Below are 12,667 nucleotides of genomic sequence, written 5' to 3'. Positions count from 1 at the left end.
CTGATTTGCTTAGCAGAACAGCAAATCGGAGTGATTTCTCAAACTGACAGGCTCCACTGCCGATTCTTCACGCCCAAAACCCGCTGATAAGGGCTGACTAGTTCCAATGGTGCGGGATAGTCTACACAACTAGGGAGACAGACAACCACTAACGGCCCTGACACTGACTGATGGTGGAGTGTCAGGGCCCTTAACTGTGTCTGTAAAGCAACATTATGAAGAAATGTAATCCTACCCTCTCACTGAAGTTACAGAGTGGCTGCGATGGAGACACCATTAACCCTATTACTGTACCATCTATATTATTGTGATGTTGCTTGTCATCTATAAACTGACAATATTTCTAATCTGCAATTTTCCTCTAATGCTAACAGACATTTTCAGCAATAACTACAAAACACACAAATCCCTACTAAATATTTAGGAAGTTATGAGGAGGGAATCATAGGGGTCATTATGAAACAGAAGTTATAACCATTCGGTTTCTGAATTTGACATTTATTGGAAATTTCCACTGTTTACCATTTCTGGATGTGAATATTCAAAACACAAAACATGTTCATCAGGATGCTCGTGTAGCCATTTACCTGAATTATTCATACGCCACGCTGTGTTTGGAATATAATCTAATAGCCAAGGACCTCGAAAAAAGAATTTGCATGAACAAGCACCTGTGCATAAATCCTAGAGATTGATGAGTGAATTAATGGCCAACCCAAACGGTCATTTGCAAGTCATAAATGTTATTCACGGCTGTCAGTTAACCTCGCACCTGAATAATCATGGCCTTTGAAATACAAATCAAACTGCTTCACCTTGATACGCTGACTACTTCATCCCATTCATTCGAGGATTCATTCGAGGACGGAGAAAACAAAAACGAAGGGGCAATATTTCTCCGGCTTCTCATTGCACCAAAAGAGGCCATAAAACCCACAAATACTCATTACACTCGCTCCCCTCAGAGACAAGGATATACTCAGCATCTTGGATAATGAGAAGTGGGTATTTTTGTCCCCCCTGACAGGTGTATTTTCGCCTTCTCTGTTGAGGAGCCTAGAGCTTGGCCCAAATGAATGGTGAGCTGATGTTTCACTTAAACCAACCTTGGTACATTTGCAGTGTGTGATTTCAAAAAGACAGCCGCATCTCTGTCAGTCATTTCATGTTTTGCAGAACAAGCCCTCAAAGACTTTGTCTTAATGATGTCCCCGGGTGTCACTCGATGGTCCTATTTTCGCTTCCGAAAATCGCCCAAGGTACAGATGCATGTAGATATCAATACACGCACTCCTACACATGTTTGATTCCTCAAACTTTAGTCAGACATCTTATCAGCTTTAGAAGGAGATCCTGCTTTATATTTTTTTATATTTTTTTTTTTAATTTGTAGAATGCAATGTATTTTTTCTCTACAGTGACATTTTTGCAGGGAAGTAGGGAACTTTAGAGAACTCATTTCTTTCTTTTTTAAACTGCAGACTTTGAAGATAAAAAGTGTGCTAGAAGGGAGGCTGACACACTTACCTATGCAGTCCTGGTTGTCGACATAACGCACCTCATTCACTCCCAGCCCTTCCTTTTGATACAGCTCTTGCTCCTGCACAGACATGTCCAAACGTCAAAAATCAAACCTTAAACAGTATTCTGAGTATGTCCTGAGAGAAAATTAGTTTACACTTTTTCTGAGTGAATTCTTCCACCTCAGAAAACAAACATGAAAAACATCAACACACAATTCTGATAATGAGAAAAAGGCCTAAACCAGAATTGAGTCGCCTTAATTGGAGACCTTGGAAGAGAATAACGTTAACAGATCACACGAGAGAAACAAGCCTCATCATGTCCCTTGAGAAATTAGCATTCTAATGAGAGAGCGCAGGAAAGACAGAGGGAAAATGTAAGTGAGACAAACAGACAGAGAAGCTTAACGTGCCAAGTTTTGCTTGTGAGTGACATGACATGGCATGTTTACCAGGATAAAGAAGTAAAACCTCACAAAATCACCATAATCTGCTCACCCACCTCTTTCAGAATACGCTCGTTGAAGAACTGTTGAAGCTTCTCATTGCAGTAGTTGATACAGAACTGCTCAAAGCTGTTATGTTCAAAATACTCTAAGAGGAGGGGGAAAAAAGAAGAAGTAGAAAAAAATATGTATTTCAATTAATTTTCCAAAATGAAATTTTTTGCAAAGCCTGTGTTAATTATGGCAGTCGGGGGAAATTAATTCTCAAGCATGAGCCGTGGTAATGAAGTGTGTGTATGCATTTGGGTGCTTATATTAAGAAACAAGCTGCACAGGGAAGTGTTTCTTTAGTTAATCTTTATAAACAGATATCTGCAAATGGATGCAAGCGTCAAGAATTTTGGTGTTAGAATCATTCTGCTTTCTGTTGAAACCAGAATAGCATTCACTGATCATGTTTCAGAAGTGTTGGTTACATGCACATACAGTCCAGCTGGACAGTACGGCTGTCCTATATCAGATTTTCACAACATGATTATTATTGGCAAACAAATTCTCAATAACAATATTTGTGCAATATCAAAATTTGAGGTAAAAAAAAAAATGCTCACAATAAAATTCATCTTTAGACAGTTTTTTCTCTTTTTGGCAACTAATTTACCCCCAAAATTAGTGTGACGTGTGGTGTGGTGGTGGTGGTGAGAGATTATGTACTATAACTGTAAAAAAATGTGCACAAACACAACAATTGCACTCAATGACCAGATTAACTCATAAACAAAACATACACAAGACCTAACATGTTGATGGATTGTTCACATAATATGATCATACGTGTATTGTTAACATAATATCATTATTACATTTCTGAAATCACTGTTATGATATTGTGTTATTGCTGCATCCCGAATGGAAAGCAAAATCAGCTAAATGCATCGACGAAATAACATTTTTTGAAAAGATCTGGAAAGTTGCAGAAATCAACATTTTTTAGTCTCCATCTTATGTTATCAGTGGTGTTTGGCTAAATCCACCAAAAACTAGACATTGTATTGAGTTTAACTGAAACATCCACATTTTTATCTCTACTGCATTTTATTACCAAATCCAGCGATGTCCAACACCCCGATGAAGTTGGAGGATGTCTCAAAGGGGAAACACTGGTTTACTCGTTTGACCACATGATCAAAGAGGCGGCTGTAAACTGCCTTGGCCAGGGCATCCCGGGCATTGTTTGCTTGTTCCACCTTTAGAGGCACCCTGGAGGGAAACACAAAGTGGGGCAGTGAGAGAAAGTCCGAAACTGGGACATGCTGTATTATTCCTTTTTTTCCCTAATCAACCCAATTTTCATGTGGCAGCAAAACTTTAGCTGTGTTGGGGAGAGACTTTTTGCTTCATTTCCCTTCTGATCTCCACAGTCAAGCTAGGCACTAGTTTGAAAAATAGGGTTTCTGAGCCAAAGACGATGTGTTAAAATTTGAATTTGAACTTTGAACTCTACTAGACTCTCTAATGGCTCCTTAACACAATTTATAATTCAATTATTTAGAGGGGTTGACTGTATGGACAAAGTGCAGTTCCACAGAGACCCAGAGTTCAACTCAGCTCTCCCAACTGGGAAGAAGGTGAATTTAAAATTAAAATGTCTGTCTTTAACCACCATCAAAACCCTCATCCATTTCAAACAGGAATAGACCTCCTAAGCTAAGGCTAACTAAGCCTGTTCAGCCAGAGAATAGCTTGAAGTCACATGAAACACATGAAAAACCTTACAATTCATCTCAGTGACAGGCATTTTTATCCACTGCAGTGTTCCATATGCACAGTCGTTAGAGACTCAGTCATCCCCGATACCATCACATCCAACACCCCTTCTGTAACCCTCACCTCCCAGGGGTAGGTTCGGTCTGTCTGGGGCTTAATGACAATGCCAGGCCCCCTTGGCTCCACCTGCTCCCCAGACACCGAGCCTTTACTGTACTGCAGCCATGCTCGCCTGCCTCTTCAGATAGAGGCTGCATTATTTATGTGGAGAAAACACTTCCAGGCCAGGCCAGCATCTGGCTCTCTTGAAATATTAATCTATCAAACCTGGCCCCATCACTCAAACACCCCTTCACAACCAAAGGAGGAGTGTCAATACTGCACTGCATTCAATCATGTAGGATTACAGCAAAATAATCAAAAAATCATCTACATTTGTGTGACTGTGTCCCTCTTTCACTGTTGACTGGTGTGAGTGATTTAGAAGAGTCACGGTGCAACTCTCTGTCAGCAACAACAAGATACTCTTTATAATGAGACCATGAAAAAGGCTTAATTCAATGTCAGGATTTAATCTCATCTTCTTGCACAACAAAGACATCTCAATAATCAGAGTGCAGTTGTCAGTAAACGACAGAAGCTTCTGACAAACATTTACAAAACGAGTTTCAAACAGTCACTCTCAAGTAGCGTTTGTTCTTACTTGATAACTGTTCCTTTGGCGCCCCCTGCTGTAGTAAGCATGACCCTGGTTGTGAGGCTGACACGCAAATCATCCTGGTCCAGACCGAGCAGGTCAGCACAGTACTCCAGAGTCTGTCCTGACTGATTCTTCAGCACACAGCCACCTGAAACAGACACACGAGCCTTCAAAAATCTTCCTACTACAACCTGAAAGAAGATAACTTATTTCCCTTTTTATCAGTATTCTTATCTGATCCAGAAGGATTTTGACTTTTAGAGACAGAATGAGAAAGAATTAGCCAGAAAAAAGAGAGAAATACAGATCTTGGTTTGAGTCTGACTTTTACAAAAAGTAATTATTGATTACAGAAGCTGGAGAGAATAGAAAAACATGGTGATTCTTCCCTGATGTTCAGTATGGCTGAAAAGATAAACAAACGATTTCAACACTGAAAAAAAACAAACCAAACCAAAATATTGAGAATCTCACAGATTACTCTAAAAATGCTGCAATGTTATTAGTGCACCCATCTAACCTGATGAGCTCCCCGTTTCTTCAAAGTCAATGTTGCCCAAATGCAGAACTCCAGCAACCACCCTGAACAGGTCCAGCTTCTCAGTGTCGTCTAGACCGATCTTCTTCATCGCCCCGCACATCCTGTTGAAGTCACCCTGGTCGTCAAGAAGAGGGTCCTTCAGAGCACCGACCTTCAGATGCTGGGAAACACATACGAGTGAGTCAGAAAGAGTCGATATCATAAGAGAAACAGAAAATAAGTGAGAATTCAATTCAAATCATGATTTACTCAAACAAGATGCAATCAGCAAATGTGGATCTATGTTCTATATTTTAACTTTTTCATTAAATGTTGTTTAATATTGAGTAAATCTGATTCTAAATTGAATTGGAAGAGATCCTGGCAAAACCCCACACTAAACGAGAATGAAATGAGATGCTAACTGTAACATGCACTTTGAATGAAACAAACAGAAACATTTTACATTAATACGTTTAAAGAGCCCCTGCTAGCAGCACACAGCAAGTGTTCCATCCTATGCACTGTGAAGTTAGTAGTCTTGTCTTCAAATGTATTGACAAACACTATAGATGTACGATTTAAAAGGAAAAAAGAGCAAAAGTAATATCTAGCAATATCTAAAGGGCAATGACAGCTGAAAAAACAGTCATGCTGACTGAAATGTCTCTGGGACATTATTTGGGGTCAAGATCAGAGATTAATCGTACAGTAATATTCAACAAGGGCTGCACTGTTACTAAATGTATACTCCTAATCATACTGTAAGATAAGAGACCATTCATACCTGTTGTATCGAGGGGAACAAAATGCTTTAATAGTCACCTCTCTCCTATGTTATTTTCAAAAATAGAAGCCATTCAAAATAAAATCTATCTTTAACAAATATTGATTTTAAACTATGGAGAATATACAATAACTATGCAGCCCTGCATATGAAAAAGCTGAATAAGCAAACACCCTTTGTACTTTTCTATCAAAGCAACATCCAGCCCCAACCGAACCTGGCAGACACATGCAGAGGAAAAGGAAGCATGCATGCTTATTTCCTGTTTGCACTACAAACCAGCAAGTCTCAGTGTTTACTTGAGGAAAATACAGGATAAAGAAAAGGGAGCACAAAACCCTGATAAGAAAGGAAAGATCACCTTATTGTCCTTTATAACACAGACACGTGGAAGGACAGACAGATGTACAATGACTGAATTAGCAACGTATCAATGACACAGTGTACTTACAATCATGTGGCTTACAGTGCTTCATTAAGTCATTATTAAATCAATTATTCAATCAATCAATCAGTTATTGATTTTGGAAGAACATAGTAAGAGTATTAACTAGGGAGCCTCCGACCAACAGAAAAATGTGAAATGAGCATGTAACAGACTTTATTTTTCTTCAATATTTCATAACGAAAATACAAATGATGTGAAAGATACATACATAAAGCAGTTAAAGGCTGGACTGGTGGGATGATAATGAGACTGAAGCACTACTAATGTAACACCAGGTGACTCTGAACTTTTAGAACAAAAATTGGTGCAATTTAATTATCATGATTACAATATTTCAGCATAAAAGCACACACAATATTGAATTCCACATAAAAATCAAAGAATAGTGGTAATGATTGGCTTCTGAGGTTAACAAAATTTTAAATCATAGCACTTCTCTTACAAGCTAGGCTAAATAAAACCATTTTGAGCAAATTTATGAAGCGAATTGAAAGCAGCTCCTTTGTTTACCACTTTCTCGGCTGATTTTCCCTAAACCTTGACCATAAAAGAAGATATGATTCCATCATAGAAAACAAGAGGTGAAATGCATGTGCATGTATAATTAGTCCCTGAGAGAGCAGCATGTGACACTTATTCTTCTAATTGTTCCATGATATTAATTAAATATTTCCTGCAGGCTTTGGTGTGCAAACCCAGCAAGGCACTTGATCTTTTTCATGTCATATATAATTAATCTAATATCCAGACCTGAACTAGTTCTGGTCATGAAATATTCTAAGTGACCAGTTCTTGCATATCACTTCCCATTTACAGCTGATTTCCTGTAATGTGTTCAGGGATTTGCTTTCCGTCTAGTGCTTACGCTCCATTGTTGTCTGCCTAATCTACCTAAAAGTGTTGCATTATGAAACATACTTTGCCTTTTTCCCCTTGATATATAATATGGTGCAATACAACAATCATGTATTAAATGATTAAGCCAGAACAGAATGTGACATTACCTCAGGACTCTTACGGTTCTGCATGATTTGTTTATCAGAGTCCTTACTGGCAAAGTATCTGGTGCATCCTCGGTTCAGGTACTGCAATGGAGAAAAATCAGCTTTGAATCATCAAAACACAATTAGTTCTTTGATAAATTAAATCCAGACACAATATAAATGTATTTCACTCCTAGTGGAAAACCTGCTGGGGAGATCTGTATTGATTTTCATCATCTAAAATATTTAGTCTCTGTCTTCCAATATTGCTCCACAGCTGACTAGTAGTGAATCACGTGCAGTAATTGCCTCTGTTGATTTGGGCGTCACCTCGGGGACCTGATATAATGACACTATGATAAACATCGAGAGGAACAGCTTGAGCTGCTTGTTGTTCCGGTAAGTATTGTTTTGTAGAGCATGTAGGAGAAAATAAAGGCTGGGGTAAACACGTTTATGCTTTCTGAGTTTGCCCCTGCTGAGGTGGTGATTGCATCAAAGAGGGAAATAATTCAATTGTGAAATATTTTGTTACTGAGGGGATTTTGATTTCACACGGGAGGAACTTTTTGACGTCACAAAAAAAAAGTTCAGGTGACATCTAGTGGTCTACCAAAGTACTACCAATATCTATTCCAAAATAACAAAAACAATGTTTTAAAGTCCATTTAGTTACTTAAAAATCAGCAATAAATGCTGATTTGTGTCTCTTTCAAAAGCCCTCAGTTTCATATCACTTCAGAATGGCACAATGGAGATTATCTACATCTTATTTTGGTGTAATATGTGTAATATGAGACTCTGGTCTCTGTCTAAGCCCACTGACCCTGAAGCTCTCGGGAGAGTCCAGGTGCAGTTTCTTCTTTATGTCCTCAGACGCCCCAGCACACAGCCGATAGAAGATGTGGTAGTTCCTCTCGTCGTTACTTTGCATACAAATCCTCGACTTCTCTAGCAAGTAATGCGAGACAAATCCACCTACGACTGCATTCTGGTGACACGACACAAGAATCAGATCTTAAAAACAGATTTCAAAATACATGGTCCACACTCAACTAATTATAGACCAACCTAGAAAGTAATTAATAAACTTTTTGTCATCTTTTTTACCTTATCATTGAAGTGGATTTCCACAAACTTTCCAAAGCGACTACTGTTATTATTCCGGACTGTCTTTGCATTTCCAAACGCCTCAAGAAGGGGATTTGCTGAGATTTGAAATGGAAGAAAAACAGAATCATGATCACACTGCCTCATACAGGACAAGCAGTGTTAAAAGTTTTGAGTTATTGTGTTACCTTCTACAATTCTCTCATCAATATCTTGACCACTTCCATATGTTGTAGTGAGGTATCTGCAGGATGGGGATGAAATTCAACAAAGATTAATATGCGTAGTTAATCACCAAAATATAAATACTATCTAAAAGAGGAAAAGACACTCAAAACACAGTCCACAGTTTACACAGTCCAACGATTATTCAGATTGCTTTTTTTAACCAACTTACATAACAGTAAAGAAGAACTTATATCCTTTTTAAGCATTGCATCAAGTTTAATTGTTGATTTTCCACTTTTTTCTTTTACTGTTTGTCTATTTCTTACAAGGTATTTGTGAGGTATTATCAGTAACTTTTGATGCAGTGTAGTCAAAACACAGTGTAATACTTTGGTTTGGTAAGAAATGGGAAGATCAAAATCACTTTATATCCCCATTCAGAGGGGAAGCGACTAAATGTGAGCGTGAAGCTAGGATGCAGGATGATTCACGTGAGCTCATACCTGAGAACAAACTTGGTGTTTTCAGTCTTTCCAGCACCAGATTCACCAGAAACTATGATGGACTGGCTCATTTTGAGAACTTTCATGTCCCTGTAGGCTTTGTCAGCTAAACAAGATAAAAAATATAATCAAAACAGTTAACATTCAAGCATAATAATGAATAATTAACCCATTGATCATGCATTATGTGTGTAACTGTTATGTTGTCTTAAAGAATAAAAATGTGACTCATTTTGAGGAGGTTGCTTCTAAAAGATGAGAAAATCACTGTACATTTCACATAAACGTTGTAACTTTCACAAGTGGGCTCACAAAACAACATGACTTCACAAATGTATTTTGCAGTACAATTTTACTCCCACCTCTGACCAAATTAATTTCTTCTTTTGGATAAATAAAAAAAGCTACATTTTTGCACACCTGTGTATTGATGGGTGCTTAGCAAAAAAGTATCTAAAAAACTCCTGCACACAAGTTTTTTTTATTTTGGATAATAAAGTTAATTTTGAAGCAGAATGCTGGGCACTGAAATAATCTATAATTCAAAAAAACATCTGTTAGCAAACTCATAAATTGACAAATAAATCATATTTAATTCTAAGACTAACAAAGGCAAAAGCAGTGTTAAAGTTTCGCAATAGATTTAATTATTTTATTCAAGCACATATGAATTCACTTTGTAGTCATATACATTACCTCCACATATTAAATAGTAACAGCTCTCACCTATAGCATAGACGTGAGGTGGCAGAGTTCCCAGGGACTTCCCCCGGTAAGACTTGATGGAGTCAGGGCCATACAGTTTGGGGATGTCATAATAAGGGTTCACAGCTATCAAGATATTGGCCACATAGGTCTGGAAGGCACATAAATACAGGTATGATTAGAGTCACTGCATTCAGAGAAAGTTTTTAAAAAGCAAAAATACTCATAAATATTTGAATAATGAGAAACAACAGAGGTGAAAACGAGCCCAGCTAAGGCTGATGAGACACACCTTAACCTGTCTCCCTGTCCTGCTTTTCTCATCTACCAGCTGTCCCTCATTTCCTAAGTGAGTGACTGGGATCAGGATTGGGTTTGCCAGTCTGACTTTATGACCCTTTTCTAGCTTTCCTTCCCTCTTTACCACCTGGTGCTTCTCCCCCAGGGAAAATAAGGATAGGGATCACTCTCTCCTTCTGTCTTCCAACCTGTTATTGTATCTCCTTATGATGCAGATGGATACTGGTGACTATAAGCCATTGTAAGAGCTCACATATGAAGGATTTGTATACATATATTTGTGCAAATGCAGCATAGAAGGAGAGGAAAACATACATAGATGTGGTCTTTAATGTACCGCACTCTGACATTGTTGAGAAGAGTTGCTTCATTCAAGTACATAAGGGTACCTGAGAGAACAGGGAAAAAAACAAAAATATTATTTTTTGGATAATGTAAAGGAACACAAAAAACATTGTTATGTATGTTTACTTACAGTTGTCTTCTACATGTTTATTGACATCATCCTCTGCAGGGAAAACTTGGCTCATCGGAGCAAGAAATGTCTGCAACACAAACAGATTTTCTTACTGTAACATCACATTATATCATTTCCTGGATAGACAGACATGCTACACATGGCTCTACTTATCCTTGCCAACTTTATGTACAAGATTATTCATTGTCTTGTTCTTTGAAAAGGTTTCGACACAAAAACAACTGTTTGCAAGCATCAAAAACAAGGGAGACATATTAGACATCATAAAAAGCTAAGCGAGCATGCACAAACATGAATCATTTATCGTGCTTAAAGATCACAGTAATGATGTTTGGTGCGACATGTTCCCAGGATAAATTAGTTACTGATATTCTCACTCTATTGTTTAAGAGTCTGAGTTAATGGAAATAAACTCAATGGAACAAGCCGGCTGTGAGAGAAACAAGGGGAGACATGGCAGGGTAATGAATAATTTGGTGGGACAGCAACCAGATCTGAACACCTGAGTGAGTGAGTGAGTGAGTGAGTGAGTGATTGTATGCAGTGTGTGTGTGAGTGGTGGAGAAGAGACGATGGTGGTGCTCTGGGCTGATCTTGTAAGAACCAATCAAGTCAATCAGACCATGTGACATTATCAAAGCAGAACAATGACTGCATCTGAATATTCCATGTAATAAACACTCCTTTACTCCATTTTCACTGCACTCCCTGTATTAATACCACTGCTTGTGTGTGTGTGTGTGTGTGTGTGTGTGTGTGTGTGTGTTTGTGTGTGACCCAGTCTGTTCTATGATGCATGGTTTATTACAACAAACAGGCCGTAGGCTCAAACAGAATCTGCTTTGTGTGCCTGCCACAGTGCCTTGGCTCAATCTGGACATGCCACATTCACAATAATAACCATGTGAGAAATGTCTGACCAATAAATATTGACAAAGAGGAAGAGGCAGTCAGGCTGAGGGTTTTATACTGAGCCGAGACACTAATGAGCTCCACAGTGTAGTAAAGAGGATAATCAATGGGCCTTTCATTCCCTTGAGACAGAGTTCATGCCTCACAGTGTGTGATCATGAGCGTCCAAAGTTCAGAGCTGTTCCAACTTTCAATACCATCTCCTTGTAGAACAACTAACTAAGATGGTTTTTCAAGGGTAATTTAGTTTGGTGTGGAGTCTTGGGTTATAAGTAATACAACCCTGATTCTAAAAAAGATAGGACTGTATATATAACGTGAATAAAAAGAGAATCCTTTGCGAACAAACTATGCAGAGCCTTTCGAGGTTGCCCGATATTATATACGATATTATTACCTGTTACCAATTAACCTGTTTCCGTGAAATGTTCCAACAGGTGTTTCCGGGGGCATTCCACAACTTTCCCACTCTTTTGTCACCCTTCTCCCAACTTGTTGGAAACATGTTGCTTGCATCAAATTTAGAATAAAAATACATTTTCAAAAATTAATGCAGTTGATGAGGTAAAACATTTTATGTATTGTCTTTGTACTGCTTTAAACTGAGTATATGTCTAAAGGGATAGGCAACTCATCACATTCTGTTTTGCTTATCTATGTATTTCCAATGTGCAATGGTGGAAATACTTTCTTAAATTTTGAGTCTGTTGCTTAACTTAGATCTTTTAAATTGTTCTTAGTGGTTTATATTTTTCCTCTTGTTCATATCTTGCTTTTCTACTTATTTATGATAACTGTTTTTATTGATGCTTCTCTATTGTTAATATCCTCTTTTTAATAGTGCAAATTTCTGTGTTGTGGCACTAATAAAGGAAAATCTTAATTGTTTTTTTTCTTTTATGTTTTACTCAATGTCAATGGAATTTGGTTGTATTATGCAATTATCTGTCAGTTGGGACTATATAGCAATCCAAACAGAGGGTGTTCTGACTACTTTGTTATTTAAACAGGGTAGATATTGTGGCAGTGAGCAAATGCATTTTTATGAGCATGACCCATTTTAACCAGAGACATACTTCATAAGGCTCCACTGAATACAAGATCAAGAGAAATGTAAAGCCATCACACCTAGTAATAGACCACTCTCATTGTGGACATTTTGACTGGTCAAACACAGGCGTAAACAATAAAATGGATACTGGCTTAATAAGATTTAGCTGCTTCAGTTTCAAGGTCCCGAAACTTTTCACAGCTGACAGTTTGAGTTCCCGAAGTAGGGAAAGCACAGGTTTTACTGACAGCGTTAACGGTTAATGG

The 12,667-nt window shown here is 38.1% G+C and overlaps 1 protein-coding gene across 4 annotated transcripts in view; it reads right to left on the bottom strand.

The window, feature by feature from the left end:
- myo6b (myosin VIb) overlaps positions 1-12,667 on the bottom strand; it is a 39,874-nt gene that overhangs the window by 22,304 nt on the left and 4,903 nt on the right. For 2 of the 4 annotated variants that reach the window (XM_030392138.1, XM_030392140.1), the window contains exons 3-16: positions 10,436-10,505; positions 10,276-10,349; positions 9,682-9,811; positions 8,956-9,061; positions 8,473-8,528; positions 8,285-8,382; positions 8,001-8,165; positions 7,196-7,276; positions 6,105-6,113; positions 4,957-5,137; positions 4,440-4,584; positions 3,072-3,229; positions 2,026-2,117; positions 1,528-1,600 (exon numbers count right to left, since the gene is read on the bottom strand). In XM_030392138.1, coding sequence (XP_030247998.1) covers positions 1,528-1,600; positions 2,026-2,117; positions 3,072-3,229; positions 4,440-4,584; positions 4,957-5,137; positions 6,105-6,113; positions 7,196-7,276; positions 8,001-8,165; positions 8,285-8,382; positions 8,473-8,528; positions 8,956-9,061; positions 9,682-9,811; positions 10,276-10,349; positions 10,436-10,505 — 1,438 coding nt within the window. The remainder of the gene's footprint in view (positions 1-1,527; positions 1,601-2,025; positions 2,118-3,071; positions 3,230-4,439; positions 4,585-4,956; positions 5,138-6,104; positions 6,114-7,195; positions 7,277-8,000; positions 8,166-8,284; positions 8,383-8,472; positions 8,529-8,955; positions 9,062-9,681; positions 9,812-10,275; positions 10,350-10,435; positions 10,506-12,667) is intronic. The other 2 variants (XM_030392139.1, XM_030392141.1) reach the window with 1 other exon arrangement.

Source organism: Sparus aurata, chromosome 16, assembly GCF_900880675.1.
Source record: "Sparus aurata chromosome 16, fSpaAur1.1, whole genome shotgun sequence".
NCBI lineage: Eukaryota > Metazoa > Chordata > Actinopteri > Spariformes > Sparidae > Sparus > Sparus aurata.
The sequence above is the reverse complement of the archived record's forward strand: the minus strand, read 5'-3'. Positions and strand labels throughout refer to the sequence as shown.